Here is a 23,761-nt window from a genome sequence, read left to right as displayed (position 1 = left end):
GGGAACTCACAAACCAGAACTAAACTGAGCTCCTCTGGTTGGCTTGTGGTTCTTCCATTAACCAGTGTGGTCTGTCATGGTCATCTAAAGCCTGCAGCATGTGTTTTGGGCCCCTGTGGTCTAATATGGTCCACGTCAATGTTTTTTCTACCACTGAGTAGCAGCACAATGCAGGCTGTGAGACTGCATCCAGATTTTTACTTAAGTCAGAAGTGCAAACATCTTAACTAATCATCTTATTGGGGAATGAGGATGAATAATCTGATGAATGATTTTGTTATGGTCGGAAGGATAAACTTTTACATCTGCTTTCCATTCAGTCAGATAAATACAGAAAAGATTATTCTCACCCAAAACATATGGTCTTTTTGGACCTTAAACTGTTGTAAAATAAAATGCACACTTCCAGGAACAAAATGTCAGATGGACTAAAGAAAAATGCTTTGGAGTCAGTGCAAAACCCTCAAATCTGCCCATCCATCCATGAATGTTTGAACATACATACAAAAGCAAAACATATGTCTACTAAAGCTAGATGTTTTTCTTATTGGGTTATCTGGTGAACTCCACAATGAAAGTCAGATTTTAGGCATGATAACACATTTTCTCTTGTGAAATTTCTTATTTTCAGATTCAGATTTAGAGTGTGGTTTCTCACCTGAGTTTTGGCCCTCATAAACGGAGTACTGACATTGCAGATCTTCTCATTCCTCAGTTTGTCTTCAATGTAACACTCTATCTTGATGTCAGAGTTGTCCTGCATTGAGAAGAAGAACAGTTTGGCTATTTATTACTGTAAATGCAGCTTTTAACTCAATCTGCTGGTTCAGTCTAAGACTCCTTAGAATATTGGAGATAAAATGTTTTGAAATTTGAAAAAAAAAACTGTTCTTATGAGCCTCACAATTATCTCATACCTTGACTATGAGGCTAGAGAAGCGTAGATTGGGTGTGTAGGTGATATTGAGGCGAGCGTTGTAGGCATTTTCTCCTTTGTTCTCCAGTCGGACATCCACCACCATCCTTCTTCTGTTTCCTTCTAAAACCCGCAGAGATTCCTCCGCCCCTCCTTCGCCTACATGGCGGCAGAAAGCACTTCGAGACTGTACAGGCTGCGCACAAAACTGACTAGGAGGCAGGGAGGGAGGAAGAGAAAACAATGGGAAAAATTTTATTGGGCGTGTAAATATGTCTGTGTATGCTCATGTGTGTGTGTTGAGATGAGTATGTGTGTACCTACTTTCGAGTCATCAGGTCGGTCATACTCTGCAGTGCTAGTTCAGGTATACAGCGGTCATCCTCATCACAGCCGTTCCAAAAGGGCAGCTAGAGCAAGAGACAAGCTTTTATAAGTGAAAGAAACTACTCAAACCTTCCTTTCCATACTGTATGTATTGCATTTTAGGTGCATTTCAATAACTTGGGAGTGAGGATGACACAATAAGCCGTCGGTTGACTCTCACCTCGGTCCTTACAACAGTTGGCCAGCTTTCATCTAGAACTGGTCCCTGATCTGGATCCTGCAGCCCGACTTGTGCAGCAAACACTATGGGCCTCGCATAGTCTGTGGTCTCCTAATATAAAGCATTAAATTCAAAGATCAGTCTGTAGATTTACTCTATCATGGCACTTTATCTATGACCCCCAAATTATGTTTCACTTTCAAAAAGTTTATATAAGAGTACATAAAACAGAAATGCTCTAAATATATGATTATAAGATTATAATCTCATTTTAAAATACAGTGTGTGTTGGTTTTGTAATGAGGTAGCTAATTGAAGTATTTTCTGCTGAAAAACATCTTAACATTGGACTCTTTTTGCTTCCCAAACAAAACATTATTCAGTGATTCTGCCAGAATAATATTCTTGTCAGATAAGAAAAGCATCTAAAACAGCATTTTAACCTTCACATGACACTAAAGGTTTCCACAGAAACTCAGCATAATGAAAACTCTTTCAGCCATTCTACCTATTTAATGATATTCAAAACTCTGGGAAGCTTGAATGACGAATACATTTACAAATAAACAATTAAATAAATAAATAAATTAAATTAATTGTTGCCTCACCATGACGTGGAAGTAGATGTGTTCGCAGGTTTCTTCTCCAGGAAGAACCGTCAGGTTTTGAGGCTGCAGCTTGTTGGGGTTGTCCAATATGGCCCGAGGATTGAAACGTCGCTCCGCAATGGAGACATTATATTTGATCCCTAATGGGTCATAAGAAGAGAGTTAAAAAATTACATTCCTATGTGAAACCATAAAAGATCCATAAAAAGATTGTGTTAAAATGTTCCTAAGATAGATGGGCTTGTATTCTTATACTTATGTTAGCGCAGACTAATTGACAAATGGCAGCGGCAGCCTACGGTAAATGACATCACTGTAGCGGTGCAATGCAATATTTGCTTGACTCTTAACATATGATGAATGTGTGACCAACATATACAAGAAGTCCAAACCCTCTGGCTTCACATCTGAGTCATTTCCAAGCCACATTGTTTTAGAGGCTTTCCATTTACTGCCTCGTGTTTTCATGGCATGAGGAAAAATCTACTGAGACTGAACATGTGCATACAGTTTTGGGGTCAGCTAGAGAATTTGAGAGCGACAGTAATCTTAATGCCGTATGCAAAAAGATCTGGGAAGATAATGGGTACCAAATAGGAAGCTGTTTTCCATTTCTCACCAATTACAGTTATCAATCACAAATGTTGCACAAACAGTTTTTTCCTTTTTTGGATAAAAGAAGCTGTTTATTTATAGTTACCAGGTGACTGTTCATTCAATGGAAGTTCTAACTTTTATAGTTTCACTGTTGGGCTCCACAGTAGCATTTCTCATCCTTTTTTTACACTTATATACCTGTGGGGGACATCTATTAGCAGTTGGTTGAATCTTTTTGTTTAAACACCATTCTCAAATAGTCTAAACAGACATTTGCATAAATAAGTATAACTTCACTGGAACAGAAAAAACAGTTCCCTTTTATGCAACAGACCACAGTGAACTCACAAACACCAGTACATCTGTCATGCATTACTAGCCAGACACGACAATAAGAGGAAAATGAAATAAACGTGTTCCACTCTATGCAACCATGGAAGACAAGATAACTCCCTCTGTTCTTCCTCTACTCTGTTTTGGCACATCTGATAGATTTGATAAAGATGTCAGAGGGTCAAGAGGTTAACTAAGAACATGCTCCCGTGCACCTCTGCTACCTCACCCCCTATTCACAGTGAAACTGGACCCTGCCATCATGTCTCTTAAAACAAATTATGAGTGGAGAAACCCTGTGCATGTGTGCAGGTGGGCTACTATCGGTGGCACAACACCCCTCTGCAGGATTGAGTCGTTTATAAGCTGTCACCACCATCAATTATTTAGAAACTATTATCTTTTGGAAACTGAACAAAACAGAGATAAACTTGTAGATACATTCCAACTAGCATTCACATAATAAAAGGAACATTTGATAGCACCAGAGTGGTTCAGATATACCAGTTTTGGAGGCAGCAACATTATCTTTGGCAGAGAAACTGCAGTGAGATCAGAATCTCTTATTGCTAGTAAAGAAACATTTTGCTTTGGCGCCACTCTGAATGGAGGGAGCCATCACAGCTTTTACGGGAAGCCGCATGCTGAAAAGTCAGTTTGAGCCAGGACATGAAGGATATACATTCAGACGGCCGAATAACTTTTCTCACTAAAAAAACAGCCATGTTTCTTCCCGTCATGTACCAAAGTTCAAACAACAGCTGAACTATATTGCAAGTACAGGTCCAAATTATAAATTTTTAAGGTATCAGTAAAAATGACCTGTTGAAGGTTTAACAACAGAACAGTTTTTGTTTCAGAAACTAAATGTGATTTTCAGCAAAAGTTGTTTTTTTGTTTATATCTTAATGGAAGCTTTTGTTCGATCCCAGATGAAAACACTGAATTATGTCATGACATCTTGTTCTATTTATAGATTATATAATTTGTGGAGTAAGTAAAAAGGTCCGCTTTACTAAAGATGAAATAGGGTTTTATTAATCTTGGAAAGATGCCAAACATCAGCCACAGACAAGGGGAGGAATCAGGAAACTTCTGGGATGCTTCCACAGCAGTGGATTATTTTTGCTGGCTTACCAATTTCCTGTGTGGGAGGAATGGCTGTCCTGGCAGTAATGTTGAAACATACGATGGCTGACATACAGGTCACGTCTTTGCCACCTCTCTGACAGTCCTTCACAAAGATGTTGATCTTACTGGGCTCAAATCTCACAGTGGTATATATCCGGACAACACTCTGTGACCTGTGAGGGCATAAAGATGTTAAAGATGAACCCAACTCGCAACCCTCAAAACTTAATATTTCTAAAAATGGTATCTTTCTCAGGTGACACATAAAAATTATTATTTTGTTTATATAACTTTCATTTGACACAAACTGTAATTTTACCACCTTAAAGTCAATCTAAACCTAACAATTGATTTATACTAAGATTTTCAAATAATAATCCGTGTCCACTGTAAAACATGCAAGACAAAGTTAAAAAAAAATCTATGTCTGAAGATTATCCATGATAAGAAATTAGATTAGACTAAACTTTATTGCCATTGCACACAATAAGTACAAGGAAATGCAATTTACCATCAGAGTGCAACAGTAGCAAGTGACTATAGATATAAGTAGATAAATAAGAATAGACTAAACAGCATATACAATAGAGTGAGTGAGATATATTATGTACAATATAAACCACAAGCAATTATGTGGTGTACAATGTAAAAAGAACATTTTACACATGTGTACAATTGAATATTGTCTGTGTTTGAGTTAAAGATATACTTCAGTCGGTTACAATTTCTGTCTCCTCAAAACTGTATTGTGATTTGTGAATGGTTTTCAGTGCAGACTAAGAAGCAAAACCTTCATTTTGCTTTATAATATACCAGAGAACTAATCACCACAGGAATAAGAGGGATGTATTTATAGTAACCAATAAAACAAATGCACACAGCGGCCCAGAGCTGAACCTGTGTGGTTACAGAAATAACTGCAAAAACAGCCTTTTATACTTTTGACAACAGTATTATTTACTAAGTGAAATACTAACCAGAGGAGAACAGCAGCACCAAGAGAACCTACTGCCAGATCTACTAAGCCATCATCGTTCATGTCCATCACGCCATGGATACTTCGGCCAAAGTACTGCAGGCCAGGGGCCAAGTCTGCTGCTGCTATCCTCTGAAACACAGACAGAGGAGGAAATGTAAGTGCAGACTGAAGGTACATGCAGACTACAACAAATCTTACAATTTTACATTATTAGAGCTGTCGTCTATGCAATTAAAACGTACAGTTAAAGCAATCTTTGGAAATACAGTATGTGCATTTAGAACCATATTGGTAAATTTACAACCAAGATGTTTGCCAAGAAATTTCTCCAACACACAGCATTTACTAAAATATACGGGTGTTCTTTCAGTGATGAGCTCATCTCACTATTATTACCACTACACCATTACTATTTCTATAACTGGCGACTATTTTATAAAGTATACCATGGCTTATGGTTTAAGATTGATTAATGCAGCCTTTGCTCTCTGTTAATGGTGGAATGAAACTTGAAACTTGCTCAGTAAAGGTATTTCAGCTCTAAGAAAATGCTGTCAGTGTTCTTGGTTGTTAAAGTCTTGTTTTGTCTACATGATAATGGTGTTAAAAATGCAGACTGTGCTCCGCGATGGTATGCTGAACTGTCTGTGGGAAATATCTAAGATTTGAGGTCAGAGACTGAAATTTCAAACTAGCGCATGCTGTAGGAATATCAAACCCTGAAGACAAAATATGGCTGCATTAGCCTTTAACTATGAAGTAGAGATGCTTCACTGTGACAGAATGCCTATCTCAATCACTTTTCAAGCCTCTGTAAGTTGATTTTTTGTTTAAAATACTGAAATGAACTGAAACCAATGGCTACATGGATAGTGAAAATGATTATGAAAACATATGGAATGCTTTGGAAAATAGTTAGAATTAATGTTACTGTAAGTACACTTTAAAAAATTGCAGTCAGAAGACAAAAACATAGCAACATCGGCATGGTCCTTTAACTTTACTTTTTGCATATAGCCTACCTGTTTGTATTTGCGCAGTATTCTGTTGTGCTGACTGAAGAAAACATAAATGGCCCCTTTGTGGTCGTCTTCCAGTGGCGCTCCCACCACCAAGTCATTGAATCCATCACCATTTAAATCAGGAACAGGAGCAAGGGATGAACCAAAGCGAGCGTTCTGGCCACCGTTATGGATCTCCAACGCGCCCTCAAGGATGAAACGATTCTGAAAGAAACAGGAAAACTTAATCATCATCTTATTCATGAATTTATCCTTTTGGACTTGACTTATTAATGCATGTTTATGAACAATTTTATACAAATATGATGGCGCACATGGCCTTTAAGCTTTGCTGCTATCAAAAAATATATATAGTGTTTGTTTTTCTCTTTGGTTCCTACTTCATAAATATCTGAAGGAAATCCCTCCATAGGGGCTTGTCTAGATGTTCTGACACAAGAATTTGTTGGTAGTGATGTTGATGAATACATATTAGGTTGAGTGGGGAGTCCCAGCGCTGGAGATTTGGCTGCTCATCCCAAAAAACTGAGCAGCAACAAATAGTCAGTGAACAAAAACATTGTAAGTCCACAACACAAGATGGAAAAAAACTTTAATGTATTTCAAAAACTAGATTCTCCTCCCAGACCTCCCTACTGTATGTGTATGTATGAGTGACATGAGGACTATAAGTTTAAAATTCTGGCATGTTACAACCTGGATCCTATTGTTTTGGCTTATATACAGTACCTATAGTTTAGCATGACATTGTACTCACACTACTCTGCTAGAAAAGCTTTTCGGTGGAGTTAAGGAAATACAGTAGGAGCCTTAAATCTGGTTTTTCAACAGATTTTCAGCAAAACTTTGACAACAACAACTGTCTTGTGATTCATTTGAACAATCTGATTAAGTTCTATTTTTAACTTGTCACTTCAAAGCCTGGTCATTTCCCATATCCCATAGTAAAAAAAACAACAACAACATAATAGTATGCATCTTGGGTAGAAACCTGTAAAGTTGTGTGTCAAGTTGAATGCTAAATTATATTGTTATTATATTATATTTTGGCCAAAATTAACCCTTATTAGTAAAAAAAAATAATTTTCATTCAACTTTCAAACTCTGCCCCACCAGGTGACTACATCAAAACAGATTACATTTACATTTTTGTTTTACCATCTTGCATCCATGTTGCAGTGCTTACATTTACCTCTGCCAGATTGGCCATCAGACTCTCCACCCGGGTTTGTGTTCATGCATCAATATTACTCATCGCAACTTTAAAGTATCCCTTTAAGAGTCAAAGATTAAAAATAACCATAATGCCTAGAAAATCACATGCAGCATGCAGACACCCTCATACTTCAAACAAAACGTGACATGTATATGCGTAGATAACATACAGAAAGCCTATACAGTATGTACATGTTGTTTGTATAATATGAATACAATCACAAACACAACACAAGCTGTGTAGGACAGAAGCTCTATTGGAAACAAGAATATGCCAAAAGCACATTTTTCAAAATAACACATATCTGTTGGTCAAAGAAAGCCCTGTGTCCTATCTGCAGTGGTAAGCCAATACGTGCCCTCTGGCATGGCTCAGTTTTCCAGTCAAAGGGCTGATCTGTTCTTAAAATGATCTGCCATCTTAACGAGATCAAGGAAGAGATTGTTGTCTTATCTATAAGCCCTCCATCCAGGTCCATTTGTTGTTTCGATTATCTCAAAACCATCTTCAGTCAACTAATCATGCTGTGATTTATACAGGGGAAAAAGTAAAAAAGTAACAAATAAGTCTTTTTTTTAATCTTTCCTTTAATCAAACAAAAGATCAAATTTGGATCAGCCTTTGTGTTTTCCACATAAGCCTTTAATTCTGACCATTTGAACTCAAGTATCTTAAGCATCTGTCAACAAAAAAATGAGGAATTTTACCTCAGGATCATAAAAGAACTAAAGAATGCAGTATAGCTGTAGTATATTTATTTGAAGTTCTATTCTTAGCAAGTGTCAGATGGAAAATATCCATGTCTTTGAAAGCAACTAGCCGACTGGAAAAAATTTCAAAGAAAGCATTTGGACAAATTGGAGCCAAATACCTGAGTCGATCAGTGGTCATGCATATCATTGCTCCACTTGGCATTTCAGCTCATAATATAATTTAGAGTCAGCAGACGAAACATGAGATCACCTGTTTTTTCAGTTGAATAAATGGGAAGAGAGTTGATTTAGGAAGGTAGTTTTTACTTCTCAGCTACCTGATGTGTGTGTGTGTGACAAGGAGGGAGATTGATGGAGAAATGGGGAAAAATATATTCAGTGGTGTTTAAATTTGAAACATATGGTTTGTGCAGAGGCCATGAAGGGTCACAGCCAGCCTGTAGTCTCAGGAGAAAGCTTAAAGTGCAATTTCTATATGTGTTAGACACTGAATGGAATTTTATTTTTGACTAGCCACCAGATCTTAGCTAACTTTATTTAGATTTGGACTTGCAGCTTGTTAAGTTTTAGTCAGAGGCCTCAGTGCAAAGGAAAAATAGTATCAGCTTATGATGATCCAGTCATTGATAATATTTACTTATATTATACTTACAATCATCTTCATCATTTATTCTGACAGCATATCACCTATACCATTCATACATTCCTGATAAGGTAAAAGATGCTTCTAATATAGTGATAAAAATAAATAAGAAACAGGAAAAATATCTATGGTAGATAATCAAGAGTCTATAGTCATGCTCTGTGAGTCTGTACTTAGGCACAGAGGTGCTCACATTAGCATACTAACAATGATAATGTTAGCATGCCAGTGTTTAGCAAGTTCATCATCTTAGTTTAGCGTGTTAGCAAACTAACATTTGCACAGAACATAAAGTATAGCTGAGGTTGACTGGAATGTCATTAGCTTTGCAGGTATTTGGTCATTAATCATAGCATTAAACAAAGAGAAAATTTGACTTAGTGATGGCGCTAGATGAAACATCAGGAGCTCACCAAGGTTTTTAAAATTCATCCTGTGGGTAGCATGAATGCCCGTACCAAATTTCATGGCAATCCATATGAAGCTTTGGCGAAAGTTCAAGAAAGAAGATGTCTTCCTCTATGCATGAATGTCTTTTTTTCCCTCCTGTTCACTTTATCTCTTTCACTTCTGCTTTCCCATGCTGTCAAAATTCCTTCATTCACAATTCCAACATCACCATACTTGACCAATGATCTCTCTTTCTGCATTCCTGAAACCAATTAGTCCCTAAATGCTGTACTTTAAATATCGCTGCAAGTCTGATTTCCATCAACCACCTGCTGGCTCCACTCCACCACCACCAGTGTCTAGACTCTATCCTGTCCTTTCTCCTACCTTCATTAGGGCCTATGATTTATGAAGATGCTTCACATCAATGGAGTCTAATTGCCAAAAATGATTCACTAACATCAGTAAATATTTTCCAGTTGATATTTCCTTAATGAACTGAGAGCTGTAGAGATAATTCACTCAAAAACAAAACTGTTAACTCATGGTGGCACTAGAGGAAAAGTCAGTGGATCACCAAAGTCATTCTTATTCATTCTCTGGGAACCATGTATGTCTGTGCAAAATTTCATGGCAAACAATCCAGTAGTTGTTGAAAAATTTCAGTCTAGGGTGACCTTTGGACTGACCAACTGAATGACATTGCCATTCCTTGAGCCACTCCACTTGCATGGCTAAAAAATTCATAGTACCACATGTGAACAGTGCCAGTGGAAGTGCATTTGTGCAATTTTTTGGTGGTCAGCTTAGCAAAGTCACATTCTGGATTTATAATATTCACTGTAACCACAGAGACACATTTTTGAACCCGTTTTCCAGAACAGTATTACTGTGCAGCATTTACAGCAACCTGAATCAACCACATTATAAATATTAATAGCTCTGCACATTTGGCATTGTTGTCCTGATGATGACATTCACAGACTGAATTCTTTCTATTTGTTTTTGACTGGTAAGCTTGGCCTGCCACCTGCGATGTGGTTTGGGCCACACCAGATATTTAAATACCTTCTCCATTCCTGATCAATGGCTTTAAAACAGCTGAAGACATTTATTATTCCAATGAGCAAGACAGACCTGGAACAGTGGGAAATTTCCTTCTATTAAAGAAAGTTCTCGCCTCCAAATGACTTGCTGGAAAAGGGTTTAGAAGGGGCAGAATACTTTCCTGTTGAGTTCATGCTACACATCTTAAAGTCTGCACACTGGCATGGCAAAGTTTTGATCTCCACATTTGATCTGGACAAGGTCATGTGTCAAATGTCTGCCTGCAGCATGTCAGTGTGTTAACTGTGGAGCTGGAATGCGACAGAGTCTGGTTCTGTGTATGTTACCGGACACTTCTGCTGAGGTGTGTTAGAAATTACTGCGATTGTCTGGAGTTTGAACAGGTGTTGACCCAATTCACTAAAAAGATTTGCTTGGTCCAAAGCTGATTAATACCTGTACAGTATGTGGCCTGCCTTTGCATATTTGTTAAAGGCTATAGAATATATACCCACCAGCTCTGTCACTCTGTAGATGTAGACCTTTCCCTTCTCCAAGCCTCCATTGAAGAACATTGGCGCTGCCACCAAAAGGTTGTCAGTCACACCGTCTCCATCAATATCCAGAGGTGCAATCTCACTGCCGTAATAGGAGCCAATCTAAAAAAAGATGTATATGCATGTCATGCTCAAGATTTTTAACAATTATGTATTTTAATCCTCAACATTTAACATTGTTGAAAAAGTTACTTAGTGCATTTCATGACAAATGTCACCTATAAGTTTACTATATTCCCTGATATTCTTGATTTCTGCCCCACTGTTTGTTGAACCACATGTTGTTTGGGTTTGATGACTTACTGATGGTCTGGAGTGGCTTTTGAACTTTGAATATTGTAAACAAATGTGGGCCTGTGTCGTGTCAATGCAAGTGGTCAGAGTGCTGAAACGGTAGTAGATGCTCAGACTGTGGGAGCTTTACAAAGTGAGGTTGTCACTGGATGGAACATCATCTATTGGTTTTCCGATTAGAAACATGTGCCCATAAAAAAGCTCTTTTCTTATAACTTGAGAGATCACGAAAGGTTTCTGCAAAAAAACATCTGCTTTTTTGGATGAGCTGTTGCTGACAAGGTACAATGTAAACTGCTGCAGGATCACTTCAGGCTCGCAGCCTGTGAAGAGTTGCCAGGTATGAATGTAGTGGTCATTAACACACAAGGCCACATGCCCTTGAAATGATGATCGCTTTTAAATTTAGACTCATATTGTGAGATGAAATCCTTGCAGATGATGTAATGTATATTTACAGACCTACTGTTGGAGTTATATAACACCAACAATAATACTTATAAATTTATCACCAAATCAAACATTAACAGTAATAGTGATTACACACACTGAATCAGTCCTTTTGTCAATTCACGCTGTGTGTGCAGTGTGTTATGTTTATGTCATTTGGGCTATAGCAGTGGAACAGTCATTTTATTGAGCTTAAATTTCAAAATGAAAATCCTTTTGGCTATTGGTCTTTTCCACTGAAAAATACTTCATGTCATGATAATTTTTCCGACCATTTTGTCTTATTTTATATGTTCATGAATTGGAATAATTCTCAGACTTCTGGTGGAGAGACGAACGCATCAACAATCCCTCCCGGTCGGTTGGATTTTATTTCCCAATTTAAATAGAAGTAACCTTTAAACTTTACCTTAATTAATACTGAAAGGGGAAAAATACAAGAAGGGAAAGAGAAAGCAGTCCGGGAGAGCGGAGAAGAGTGATAAAATAGCGACTGAGGAGGCCATGACTTAGAAACATGGAGTGTGTAACTGGTACGGGCAGAATACAGGGCTAGCAGCGGTGGACATGGAAGGTAGCATCACCATCATCCACGCAGACACGAAGATGATGGCCATGGAGATGAAGTCTGAACTGGGCAATTACCGAGACAGAATTAGAGATGATTTGAAAAAGGAGTTAGCTGACATAAGAGAGGAAATTCAACAGAAGCTAGACGAAGTGGTAACTGATCTTAAAACTACAACTGATAGAGTGGGTGAGGCTGAGGGGCAAATAGCCGACATTAAAGAGCGGACCGCGGACTTCAATGAGGCGATGAGTCAGTCACTACAAGCTTAGGAAAGTCTACAGATGAAGCTAACAGACCTGGAAGCATGCTTGAGGCGTAACCACATCTGCATTTATGACATCCCAGAGGGAACTAAGGAAAACAATGTGGAGGAAAAAAATGATATTAGAAGTGTACTGTTGGAGAAAATACTCTATAATAATAATATATTATTATATTAATATAATAATGATCATTAATCCAGTGTAGAAGTGTGCTCAACTGATCAATTTTGTCTTTAAAGAACATGATAATCACACTGTTCTGTTTTTAAGTAAGATATCTCGCCAAGATGTCTCGCACATTGATTGTGTAGGCAAATTAATGTCTAGTTTGTTAGGAAAGAAGATATAGAAAAGGTTATCTGAACTGCATGATACACAGTGACACCGACTCTAAGGAGTGATACTTGGAAAAGGGAACTAAATGCAAAAACTAGAAGTTGTATAAGACAGGCATGACACCGTATATGGAATTGTTATTGATTATTTTACAGGGAACAGGCGTCTGCAAACAGAGAGGTATGAATACACACAAGGTGCTTGTGTTGATGGTTGTATCGGTTGGAGGCTGAAAGAATAAAGTGTTTGTGTGAGCTGTTCAAGGAGCTCCTCTTGCTGCAGAGCTCGGGGAGCCCGTATGCATACGTTTTAGTGATTTATTAAATGCAGTTGGACTGCAGGAAAAATATTGTGTCTCTGGTATTTAATTGCCTTCTTCAATCATGACTACACTGCAGAAATGCTAGCAAAAAGGAAGGCATATGCACAGATTAGTGGAATTTTTTGGGAAAAAGGAATACATTTTATTTTTTTGACAGTGGGCCGATAACCCACAGGAATGCAGCAAAGGACTTGAAGAAGAGGGGTTTCTTGGTTGATTGGAAGAAGCCTGCTGAGGTTCACCTGGCAGTGACCAGTGAATACAGCCAGCTGGAAATACCTGTAAAGGATCGCCCTTAGTCTATAGAGAGAATATAGTTGAAGTGGGGGTATTATAGGTTGCACTGAAGGGGGTCTCTGGTGGTTAACTAGACTACTCAGCCCGCATTAAAAAGTGGTTTACTACTTCAAAATCGAGGTCTACCTGAGTTTTTTTTTAACTTGCTGGTTTGGTTTATCTTGTAACGATTTGTGTTTGTCTTATAGTTCAAGAATAGTTCAAGTTTGGTCACCAATAACATGTAACTTACATACTCATGTTAATTGTGGGATCAAATCCAATGTCAGGAATATAGAGTGATTACCCTTAATGTAAATGGCTTACACAATCCAATTAAGAGAGGTAAGGTTATTGCAAAGATGAAAAGGGGGAAACTGCATGTAATGCTTTGTCAGGAGACCCATCTTAACTGCACAAAACATGAAAAGTTTAAAAAACTAGGGTTTAAAAAGGGTTAATTTTATTCATCCTATAAGAGGAGGGGAAAGAGAGGGGTAGCAATACTAATCAAATAGAGAGGGTCATTATGTATTTGTTAAGGGATATCTTGATCAGAAAGAAGTCACACTAGTTAATGTGTATATACCACCAGGCCGGGACAATTCTTGTATTAGGGAAATTTTTGAATTGATTGCTTCTGAAGCCTCTGGAGTTTTAATATGTGGAGAAGAATGGAATATCCAGATACAACCCAAACTTGACTCCTCTAATACATTAAGGAGGATTGCTCCTTATGCCAGGATAACTAAAAAATTATGATGGAGTTGGAAATGATCGATGCATGGAGGGATTTCCACCCAACAGAAAAACAATTTACATTCTATTCACCAAGTCAAGATGTTCATTCAAGAATTGACTATTTAGACAGGCACAGACTCTAAGATTGCAGGATAAGGGCCAGAGATACCACTGAACAGTTTATGTAACTCTGCATCTAGACAGTAAAAAGAAAAGCACACTCTGGCAACTTAATACAGTATATTGAATGATAGTACCTGCAAGGAATACGTGCAGAAGGAATTCAAAGATTATATGGATAACAACAAGAATGGAGAAGTATCACCAAGTGTCTTATGGAAAACTGCAAAATCAGTGATCAGAGGAAGGTGCATAGTCCTCACACCACATAGAAAAAGGAAAGATATAAAAAGCTGTCTGATTTACAAGAAAATTTGAAAGTTTTAGAGAGGGAAGACATTGAAAGGCAGGAACCACATATATTAAATCAAATAAACCACATCAAAAAGGAAATAAATAAACTAATGGCTCAAGGGCCCTGAAGCTTCTGGCATGGAGTTTAAGGAAGCAACAGACAAAGAGTACCATATACAAAATTGGGACCCTAAAACTAAAAAAGTGTGTCATAAGCTAGAGGATATCCAACGGCAAGAATGGACGGCTTTCCATCCGAGTGGTATAAGGCCTTTAAGGATCAAATAGTGCCCATACTTTTTGATTGCTTTGATCATACACTTAAAGAAGGTGAACCATTTCGGTTATTCCTAAAGAGGGGACGGACAGAAAAGAGTGTAGTGCATTTAGACCAATTTCTGTACTGAACATAGACTGTGAGTTGTATGCATCAATATTATGCATACAACAATACAATACAATAGTATGCTAAGAAGATTTGCCTTTCAAAATGATTTTATTAGATGCATCAAAACTCTATACTGTCAGAATAAAGATCAACGGACACCTCTTTCAGCTTATTAACTTGGACAGAGACTGCCGCCAAGGATGCCCTCTCAGCCCCGCCCTTTTTGCTTTATTTATCGAACCATTAGCACAGTCATTTAGGGATGACTAGGTGATGAAAGAAATAATGGTTAGAGGTTTAGAGCACAAAATCCGTCTATATGCTGACGACATGTCGCTGTTTGTTACAGTACCTGAGGTTAGCATTCCCAGACTGATGTCCTCACTAAAAGATTTTGGAACTTATTCTGGATATAAATTAAATGTACAAAAATCACAAATTCTAAGTTATAACTATACTCATCAGAAAAACATTCTAAATAGATTTGAACTCAAATAGAATCATCAGATATTAAGTACCTCGGGATTCAAATACCTAAAGTTAGCGAATACCTGATTTAGGGAATGTAAATCACCACTACTTGAAAGACGGTCTAGACTGATGAGGTGGGTCGCTTTTGACCCGGACTTCAAGCCAGCATTGACGGAAACTTTAAGCATTGGTATAGAATTGGCATCACTTCTTACTCTTTCACCAAAGGGAGAATTGGATAGCTTTTCAGAAAATCTCGGATATATATAGTTTAGAAAAATTAGATTTTTTTAGGTATTTACAAACCAGGGCTTATTTTAATGATGAGATAAAACCTACGGAGAAATGTGATACCAACTTAATTGACATATTTATTGACATGTATAGAAATAAGGACAATAGGGAACTTGTTGCAACATAAACTCAAGTATTCAATCCACTAAGAAACACTCAACAAATAAGGTTTTAAAATGTGAGAAAAAATCTGGACTTGTGATTTTGGAGGAAGACTGGTTGAATATGTGCTCAGTACAGTCAACTTCCACCATTTTGGGTCTTTGGACAGAATTCTGTGACCAACCATTTGTTCCATTATGTTTTGTTGTATTTCTATGCTTCTTTATAAAAATAAAGTATAAAGAAAATAATTGGAATAATTCTCATACCCTCTAAAGTTAAATATACGGGAAATCCTGGGTAACAAAATGTGACAGACAGAGAGATAGATAGAGAGAGAAGAGATTTATCCCAAAATTTGCTGAAAGTGTACTGGCACAGTTGTAATAGCCTGGTTTTTTATGCACATTATATATGATGCCCCTTGATTGAAAAAGTAAGTGTTGAAGTGTTGAATTTCTATTTAGCTACTTACTGGAAGTTGATTTTACCATTCATTTTATAGGAATGGTAAATTTAAAGCAGCTATATGCAAATTTAGAAAGGTCTCATTTCAGCACCCCCTGCTGGTAGTATCAAAAAAGACACTGTGGTAGGCTACAATGCAAGGGGCTAATGTGCTGAAAGCTACAGCTAGACAGCACAAGTTTTTAATGAGACTGTCCTGTTTTTTCCAAAAGCAAAAATCATCAGAAAAATCTGCAAGATGCAGCTAAATTTATAGCATAAATAATGAATGCTGTCAATTTATCTTTTTTTCATCGGTTATATAACAATGTTTTATGATATTCCTTGTTGTATTGCTGTATTATTTCAAAGCTAAGATGAGGACTGTATCAGTGTGTAATAACCCTTTACTGTAGCTGGTAAGCTTTTCCACAAGTAAGTAAACTGTTGGTTGTTACCTGCTGGCCTTTGAGGGAGTGCAGGATGGTGAGGTTGCCCGAGTTCTTCAGAGTGAAGATGATGACTTTCCCAGTGTGGTTAAAGCGTGGAGCTCCTGCTACAAGTAGACGACCATTTCTGGCTGACACCACAGACGTCACAGTGTAACCTGGTCATAAAAAACACAGACATGAATTCTGCCTCTATTCACAGACAATAACCCTCTAAACTAGATTTAAAGAGCAACCCACATAGGATATTACTTGTGATGTTTGTAATCCTTTATTTTATGGGCTATTGGTCTGTAGATTAAGTGAATTGTTTGATTGGTAGTTAAATTGTAATAAAACCCCCTGGCAATACTCTTTGTTCCATTGTTGGTGTGTGTTTAGAGTGATGAGTTTGACCTTTAGTTTGAATTTCATAGTGGTGATCTGAATGACTAAAGGAAAAACTGTAAAACGTTGCAATTTGAGGAGTTAAAACTCAATGAGCTGCATTCAGTTACCCAGAGCAGGATGTTCTGGTTTCTCAGATTTCTCAGATTTCTTCTTCTATTTCTTCTATTTCGTCTTCCCACTAAAAGTTCCACTCACTCTCCATGTACTTTTCCACCTTCATCTCTCATCCTCATACCCCCTTTTTTCCCCCAGCTTTAACTTTCTCTCTGCGTGTCCAAAATTATGCTTCCACCTCATATTACTATTGAGTCTAGAACGTCATTGGCAGCCTGGTGGATAAGCTCAGAGACAAACCACTGATGGTAAAAGCAGAGGTCTGTGGTGGTGAAGTGAGATGGTGCTGGATATGATGGGAAGCACTGAAGCAGTGAAGCACTTTATAGAGATGGGCTCTAGCTAGGACAGTTGGTCCTAAACCACAGATCTTGTATCAGGACAGCCATACATGCCTCCAAGAAAAAAGAGGATGTAGGTAGAAATTAAAGGCTGTTAACAGGAGAAAATCCTAAAAAGGTTTTCAGGCAAAACACTCAGCACTTTCAGTAAATTTCTTCTCTCTTTTTAACCACATCAATCAAAATCTAGTCCTGATTTTTCCACTCCATCAAAAGAATATCTCTGTAACTCTCTATACTCACCCAAGTAGGCACCATGGTTTTTGAGCTCCTCAGGGAACTCCATTATGTAGGAAGACTTGGGAGGCACCACCTTCCCCTGGCGTGTTTCCTTCAGCACTGCCCCATTCCAGTCGTAAGCCCCAACAGCACCTACCAGAATCCCATCCTGTAGGCGAAGTGCAGTAAAGTCAATTTTCATTCATGTACACAGCAGAGTAATAGAGAATGACCTGGTTGTACTGCATAATGATGACGATACAAACATGGAACGTATCATTTTGGAGAACAGTATGTGTGTGTTTGGCTCATTTTACTGTAGTTTCAGTCAGATTAATAATAGTGTTACTCAATTTGTGGTAAAACCTAATCCTGGTACCAGTGATAAACTACATTTTTGGATTGAATTAACCATATCCGATCACTTTCATGCAGATGTTGCTATGGTATGAACATGTTCAGGTATTTAGAAATTGATTGCCCTTGTTACGCTCTTACCACAAACCAATAAGTGAGTAGAAGTTTAAATCCATCCATCCATATTTAAGACATTTTTTTTTTTTATAAAGTTAGGTTTTAAAAACCACTGGCTGGACTGTATTCATGATGAATTAGGCAGCTACTTCATCAACAGTCACAAAAGATACACTAGAACATTTTCACAATTCCAACACAAACCATAGTGTGCACTAAAATCTGCCTTGAAGTTCATTGTTAAATCACTGCTAAACCTTGATCACTGTGTATTTATGATTTGTCAGTCAACAAAGGAAACAAACCAGCAAGTGCGATTAGCTGCAGACACAAGGGGGGAGAGGGGAGGTATTTTCTGTCTTCCATGGTTCACCATACTTTGTATCTTTGACACTATAATTATAGGGTCCCTCTACTTAATGAGCTAAGTTTTTTCTTCTTTTGCCGTACACAATATGCCGACAACACATTTTCCACTGTTTGAGCATATGCTGGAAGGCTTGCGATTCCTTCCTCAAAGATGGAATTGTGTGCTCACCAAGCTTGCACTACGTCACTCTCTGACAGCAGCATTGTGCCTATGTGGTTATCTGTTTTGGTCAAAATGGTCTCCATAGCAAATGAATGAAACCCCAAAACAGCTCAACCAGTGACCTATTTCTACTGCAGAAGCACATACAGACATGCTATGCTACTATGTGCCTTGCTTTGGTTTGGAAGTAAACTCTATGTCGTACTGGAGGAGGCCAGGGTGGTTATTCTACATAAACATACTGTACACTTTATGTATACTAGGTCCACAAACAAGTATATTCTGCATTATGGTAAATAAAGGAATTGTTTTTGCAAATAGGCTATAAGCTGTACAATTTAACAAACACAAAGCTTTTTTTTAAGAGAAATACTTTTTCAGCATTGTTTAGCCACAGTGAGCTAAACAAACAGACGGAGAAATTGTTATGTATGCCGATGCTTGAAACGTCTGGATAGTATATGACATAAGCACCCTTCAGAGTTGGCACATATCACATTCAGCAAAACCATCTGGGCCCTCAGGACTGTTTTTCTCCTTTAAAGGCTTGACATTCTTTCCAATAAGTTATCCTACTCTCAACACCCAGGTTGGTGTTGTTGAGCATCTCTGGAATCTTGCTTTGTGGACAGAATTTCCAGCCATTCCTGCCACCCAGCTGCAAATTCTGCTGCATATTTATTTTTCATCATAAATGGGATATATTTATTTCTCCCTTGACAAATCACACTGTGAAGGGGGGACTGGAAAATCAAAGCAGTTGCCTAAGCAAAATGTCTGGATGGAGCCAGAAAGAGAGGAATGAAAATCGATTAATTGTTATGAATAGCAGGTACAGTAGAGATGTGCCTTATCTCCCTCCTCCAGCTGTGTCACCCTCAAAGCCAACACACCTGCAACTATCCGCTCTCAGATACAATCATAAACCTCTTGGAAGTAAAAGGAAAAAACGCCCCATACTGCAACAGAACTGTCTCAATCTGTCTCGACTTCTCACTAATATGTTTCTCTGGGGAACAAGTGGTGTCCTATTTCCCATCACTGCATGGTTGAAGTGGAAAAAGGCCTGTCTCCTCTGTCAGGGGCTCCTAAATCAGGATGACCTAAACCTCTGGGGCCACACAGCAGGCACCTCAGGGGGGACTGGAAAGTGATAAATGGCAGGTTGTAGGGAGGAGTTATGATGAGCCAGAAATTGAGACAATGTGTGTTGTTCTACATGTTGACAGATGGTATGAGATAACGTGGTAACAAAAGTAAGGTTCACCTCGACGTTGTGTGCAGAAAATCCAGCCTGAGACATCTGGAGGCCAAACGCTGTCCCATTCTTACTGGTTCCTGTGTAAACAAGTCAGTCTATAAGAGTTTTGAACCACTGCGGCAGCAGAGAAACTTAATCTCCAAACCACAATTATAATCTAATGAGAGCCACGACACTGGAGTCACAATTTGGATGTTTCATATTTAAAAGATTTAAGACATATTTTAGGTACTACTTTTAATGCTTAGTTTTTTGGCCAGTTGCAGTGTGGCCACCAGGGCTGCAAGTAATGATCACTGTCATGATCTATTACTTGCTCAATTGGATTAACCGTTTCATGTGTAAAACATCAGAAAAGGGTTAGAAAAATGCCCAGTAGAATTTCCAAGAGCCCACGGTGACGTAAATATCTTATTTTATCAAACCAAAAGTCCCAAACCCAAATGTATTCAATTTAAAAGATATGGAACAGAGAAAAGCAGCAAATCCTCACATTTGAGACCAGCGGGGGCAGCTAACGTTTGACATTGTTGCTTTATAAATAACTTAACAGTACATTAGATACAGTTTGTGTGTGATCCATTAATCAGCTAATTATTTCAGTGCTAATGACCACCGTGCATTTTTGAGATAATCAAGGCTTATCCAAGTTTGTTACATTCCATGGAAAGTCATTTGGTTAAAGTTAAAATATGAAAATGATCAAAAATAGAATAAGAAGATTTTCATGTAAATGTGCAGCAGCAGTAGTAGCAGTAGTGTAGCATTACTAAGTTGCTTCAGTAAAGTAAATTCCTTGCAAAACCTTCCAAACTGAAGATGCGTTCTCCAAGTGCATCCACGATATCCTTCAGCGCTGACTCATCTGTCACATTAAAGAAGTGTTTGTCATCCGGGTCGCTGGCAATGTACTTGATTTCATTGAGGAAGGCTTCGGGGTTGATTCCTCTACGGTTGTAGTAGCCAAGGACCTGTGAAGATAAGATTAAACAATCTGTCAGTGCCTGTGTGAAGTGCATGAGGAAGGACCGATTTCATTGATCAACTCTGACATATTAATAGCCCTGTAGCAGGTAACACTAGCACTCTTTGACAACATTTCAGAGGTTTTCGGTTTTCTACACCAATGCCAGTGCTGTCACCAATTTCAGCTGGTTTGCAACCAAATGACCTCAGAGCTTTTGCTCAGATATAGCCATAGCCAGCCAAAGGCACTGGATAGATTCAAGTGTGCCATTAGCTAACACCAGCAGTGGCACAAACCAAAGAATCATGTAGTCTGGAGGAGACCATTTACACCTTTAACTGCACTTCCACTGAGCTTATGTTTGGAGTTCTCAGAGGGCTCTGAGTATTTTTGGCTCCATTCTTAACTTAGCTGTTGAGAGACTTGCTTCATCTGAACTCCATGAGGTCACCTCATTAATGTTTATGGTGTTTTAATGTTGCACTGGAAATTTAGTAGCCATCTGCAAACTAAGTTAGAACGCATAAAAATATAAAGTGTTAGCCCTAACCTAGGTGAATAATAGATCTAGCAGACTCACAGCAATGGCATAACGAGTGATGCCATCCTTCTCACTGTCCTCAATGGCTTGCTGGAGATCTGGACTGTCATGTGACTCTCCGTCAGTTATCACTATCATCACCTTCTTGGCGCCGCGCCGGCCTCCTTGTTTGAAAGCTTGTGAGCTGTGACAACATGTATCATATGTTCAGGAAACTAAATTACAGAAAAGAGGAGCAGTGGAGTTGTGGTGCTCATGTGCAGATATTTGGCTGGAGATATCGTACCGTGCTGTGTTTATACCAAGAGCTGTGTTGGTCTCTTCCCCGCCACGTTGGTTGATACTGCGTGCTCTCTTCACCACTTCCTCAACTGACTTGTAGTCGCTGAGTTTGAACTCATGGACTACCTTCTCACCATACTGAACAACTCCAACCTGACAGAAGCACAGTGACAATGACCTGTCACAATTAATACAGCCACTTAAGTGATGATTATACATGAAAGAGTCAAAGCCCAGTAGACCATAAAAACAAACTTTCACAAGCACAGTGCATCAGAGGTATGATGGACCTGCAAAAGAATTTGCTGAGGTAAAAAAAACAGGAAGTTAACACTAGTATTCAGAAGGAACATTCCCAAATGTGACTTATTTTACACACCTGTATTTGACCTGGTCCAATGTAGAACTTCTGAAGAATGTTAATGAGAAAAGCCTGCACTTCATACCAAGGGTAAATGGAGTTTGAGCCATCCAGAACAATCACTATGTCCATGTAGGTCTCACATCCTGAAAAACATTCAGAGATGAGAAGGGATCATGACAGAAAATGGAGAAAACAGATGATTATAAATGAGCAAATAATCCCCTGTTGTGACTAAGAATGCTCCATGTTTTTTCTTCTCAAACAGGGAATACATATTTAAGCTTACTTTGAAACGCAGGCGCAATCGTTCTGGAGAACTTGAAGCTTGCATTCACCCTGGAGCATATGCCAGTGCTGTAGTAAGAGCTGCCACACTCATAGGACCATAGTGGCCCACAGGCCTAAAATATAAAAGAAAGCATTTATACAAGCAAGATTATCGACCTCAGTATATTACTGTGAATTCAAAAAAGTTGGGTTCATGCTCTCAGAGACTTCCACAGGGAAAGCTGCATTATGACAACCGTGTAATCAAAAAACAATCTTGTGGGTTTGTCTTTTTTTCCGTTACGACCATTGCTATTTTATTGAATGTGTTCTTACTCAACAACTTCTGCAGGAACAGACTATTACCGTTTATTATATCTCAAGATGATAAATCCATTGAGTTTTAAACTGTTCTCACCACAAAGCTGTTGTCTTTAGGGTTAGATGTGAGCGTCATTCCCAGCCTCATCTTGTCCTTCCGCTCTGATACGTTGGTCAGGGATATCCTTCCTTGAGGGAAAATGAATATCACTGAGGTGATCTCGGATGTTGTTCATATATACTCATATATACATAAATACGTGTGCTCTATCCTTCGGAGACCAAACAGAACTTCCACCATCTGGGACTTGGTGGTTTATTATTGCTGTCTGGCCAGCCAAAGCAGCGTCTACATCCTCAGATCGAAACGTTTACTTGATAAAACGTCATGTGCCCAACTAACCAGCACAACACATGTGTGACCGGTATGAAGAAGCATGCGGTGAGGTGTGTGGTACAACACACATGTGGAAATGTATATCTACCATTAAGAAAAGTAGTAAAATTTGGAATGATTGGTATGGTACCCACTTCTGTCTCACACATGCCACCATGATGCTTACTGAGACACATGCAGAAAAGCATGCAGACATATAAACACCAACACATGCATACTCATTTTATCCAGATGCTGTTGTGTAGTCTATGTTGTGATTTTGCAGTAAATATTGAACGGTGTTGTGTGATACTATACCTAGGTTAAGCTTGGAGCAACCGTTTCCATTGGTTCGTTTGCTCAGTGAACATTTATATATATCCCCGGTCTGGTAAGGACCATTCATTTCATATGGGGCCCCCACTAATAACCTGTAAAAACACAATATCCAAAAGTCAGAATCAACAGAGCAATATAGCAAGATTGACAATAACTTTTGTTCCATTTAAGAATAAGTCTTTGTCTGGTGTCTAATTCTCTGAGGGAATATGACTGTGACTATTAACATCAGTGACCCTCATAAAACACATGCACTAGCTACACATTCACCTGGAAGATTTTTAACCATTTATTTATCCAGCGAAGTTAACTAAGCATGTTAAATCATGCCCAGCAGCCCTTGGCCTCACTTCCATAAACAGTTCCACTCATTCACACCCAGTATACCCAGAGTAACCGGCAACCACCTGTGAGTCATCTCATTAAGACATGTTCAAATGTTAAAACTATTTTGTA

The 23,761-nt window shown here is 38.5% G+C and overlaps 1 protein-coding gene across 2 annotated transcripts in view; it reads right to left on the bottom strand.

The window, feature by feature from the left end:
• The window catches only part of itga11a (integrin, alpha 11a), a 71,973-nt gene that overhangs the window by 11,101 nt on the left and 37,111 nt on the right, over positions 1-23,761 (bottom strand). For both annotated transcript variants that reach the window (XM_042422024.1, XM_042421947.1), the window contains 19 exons: positions 23,285-23,397; positions 22,688-22,779; positions 22,289-22,403; positions 22,018-22,145; positions 21,643-21,791; positions 21,396-21,540; positions 20,654-20,819; positions 19,855-19,925; positions 17,606-17,750; positions 16,527-16,675; positions 10,658-10,801; positions 6,134-6,337; positions 5,110-5,240; positions 4,139-4,305; positions 2,072-2,211; positions 1,464-1,574; positions 1,241-1,326; positions 918-1,128; positions 659-757 (listed from right to left, as the gene is read on the bottom strand). In XM_042422024.1, coding sequence (XP_042277958.1) covers positions 659-757; positions 918-1,128; positions 1,241-1,326; positions 1,464-1,574; positions 2,072-2,211; positions 4,139-4,305; positions 5,110-5,240; positions 6,134-6,337; positions 10,658-10,801; positions 16,527-16,675; positions 17,606-17,750; positions 19,855-19,925; positions 20,654-20,819; positions 21,396-21,540; positions 21,643-21,791; positions 22,018-22,145; positions 22,289-22,403; positions 22,688-22,779; positions 23,285-23,397 — 2,566 coding nt within the window. The remainder of the gene's footprint in view (positions 1-658; positions 758-917; positions 1,129-1,240; positions 1,327-1,463; positions 1,575-2,071; positions 2,212-4,138; positions 4,306-5,109; positions 5,241-6,133; positions 6,338-10,657; positions 10,802-16,526; positions 16,676-17,605; positions 17,751-19,854; positions 19,926-20,653; positions 20,820-21,395; positions 21,541-21,642; positions 21,792-22,017; positions 22,146-22,288; positions 22,404-22,687; positions 22,780-23,284; positions 23,398-23,761) is intronic.

This window comes from Thunnus maccoyii, chromosome 1 (genome assembly GCF_910596095.1).
Source record: "Thunnus maccoyii chromosome 1, fThuMac1.1, whole genome shotgun sequence".
NCBI classification, from domain to species: Eukaryota; Metazoa; Chordata; class Actinopteri; order Scombriformes; family Scombridae; genus Thunnus; species Thunnus maccoyii.
This window is presented reverse-complemented; position numbering and strand designations above follow the sequence as displayed.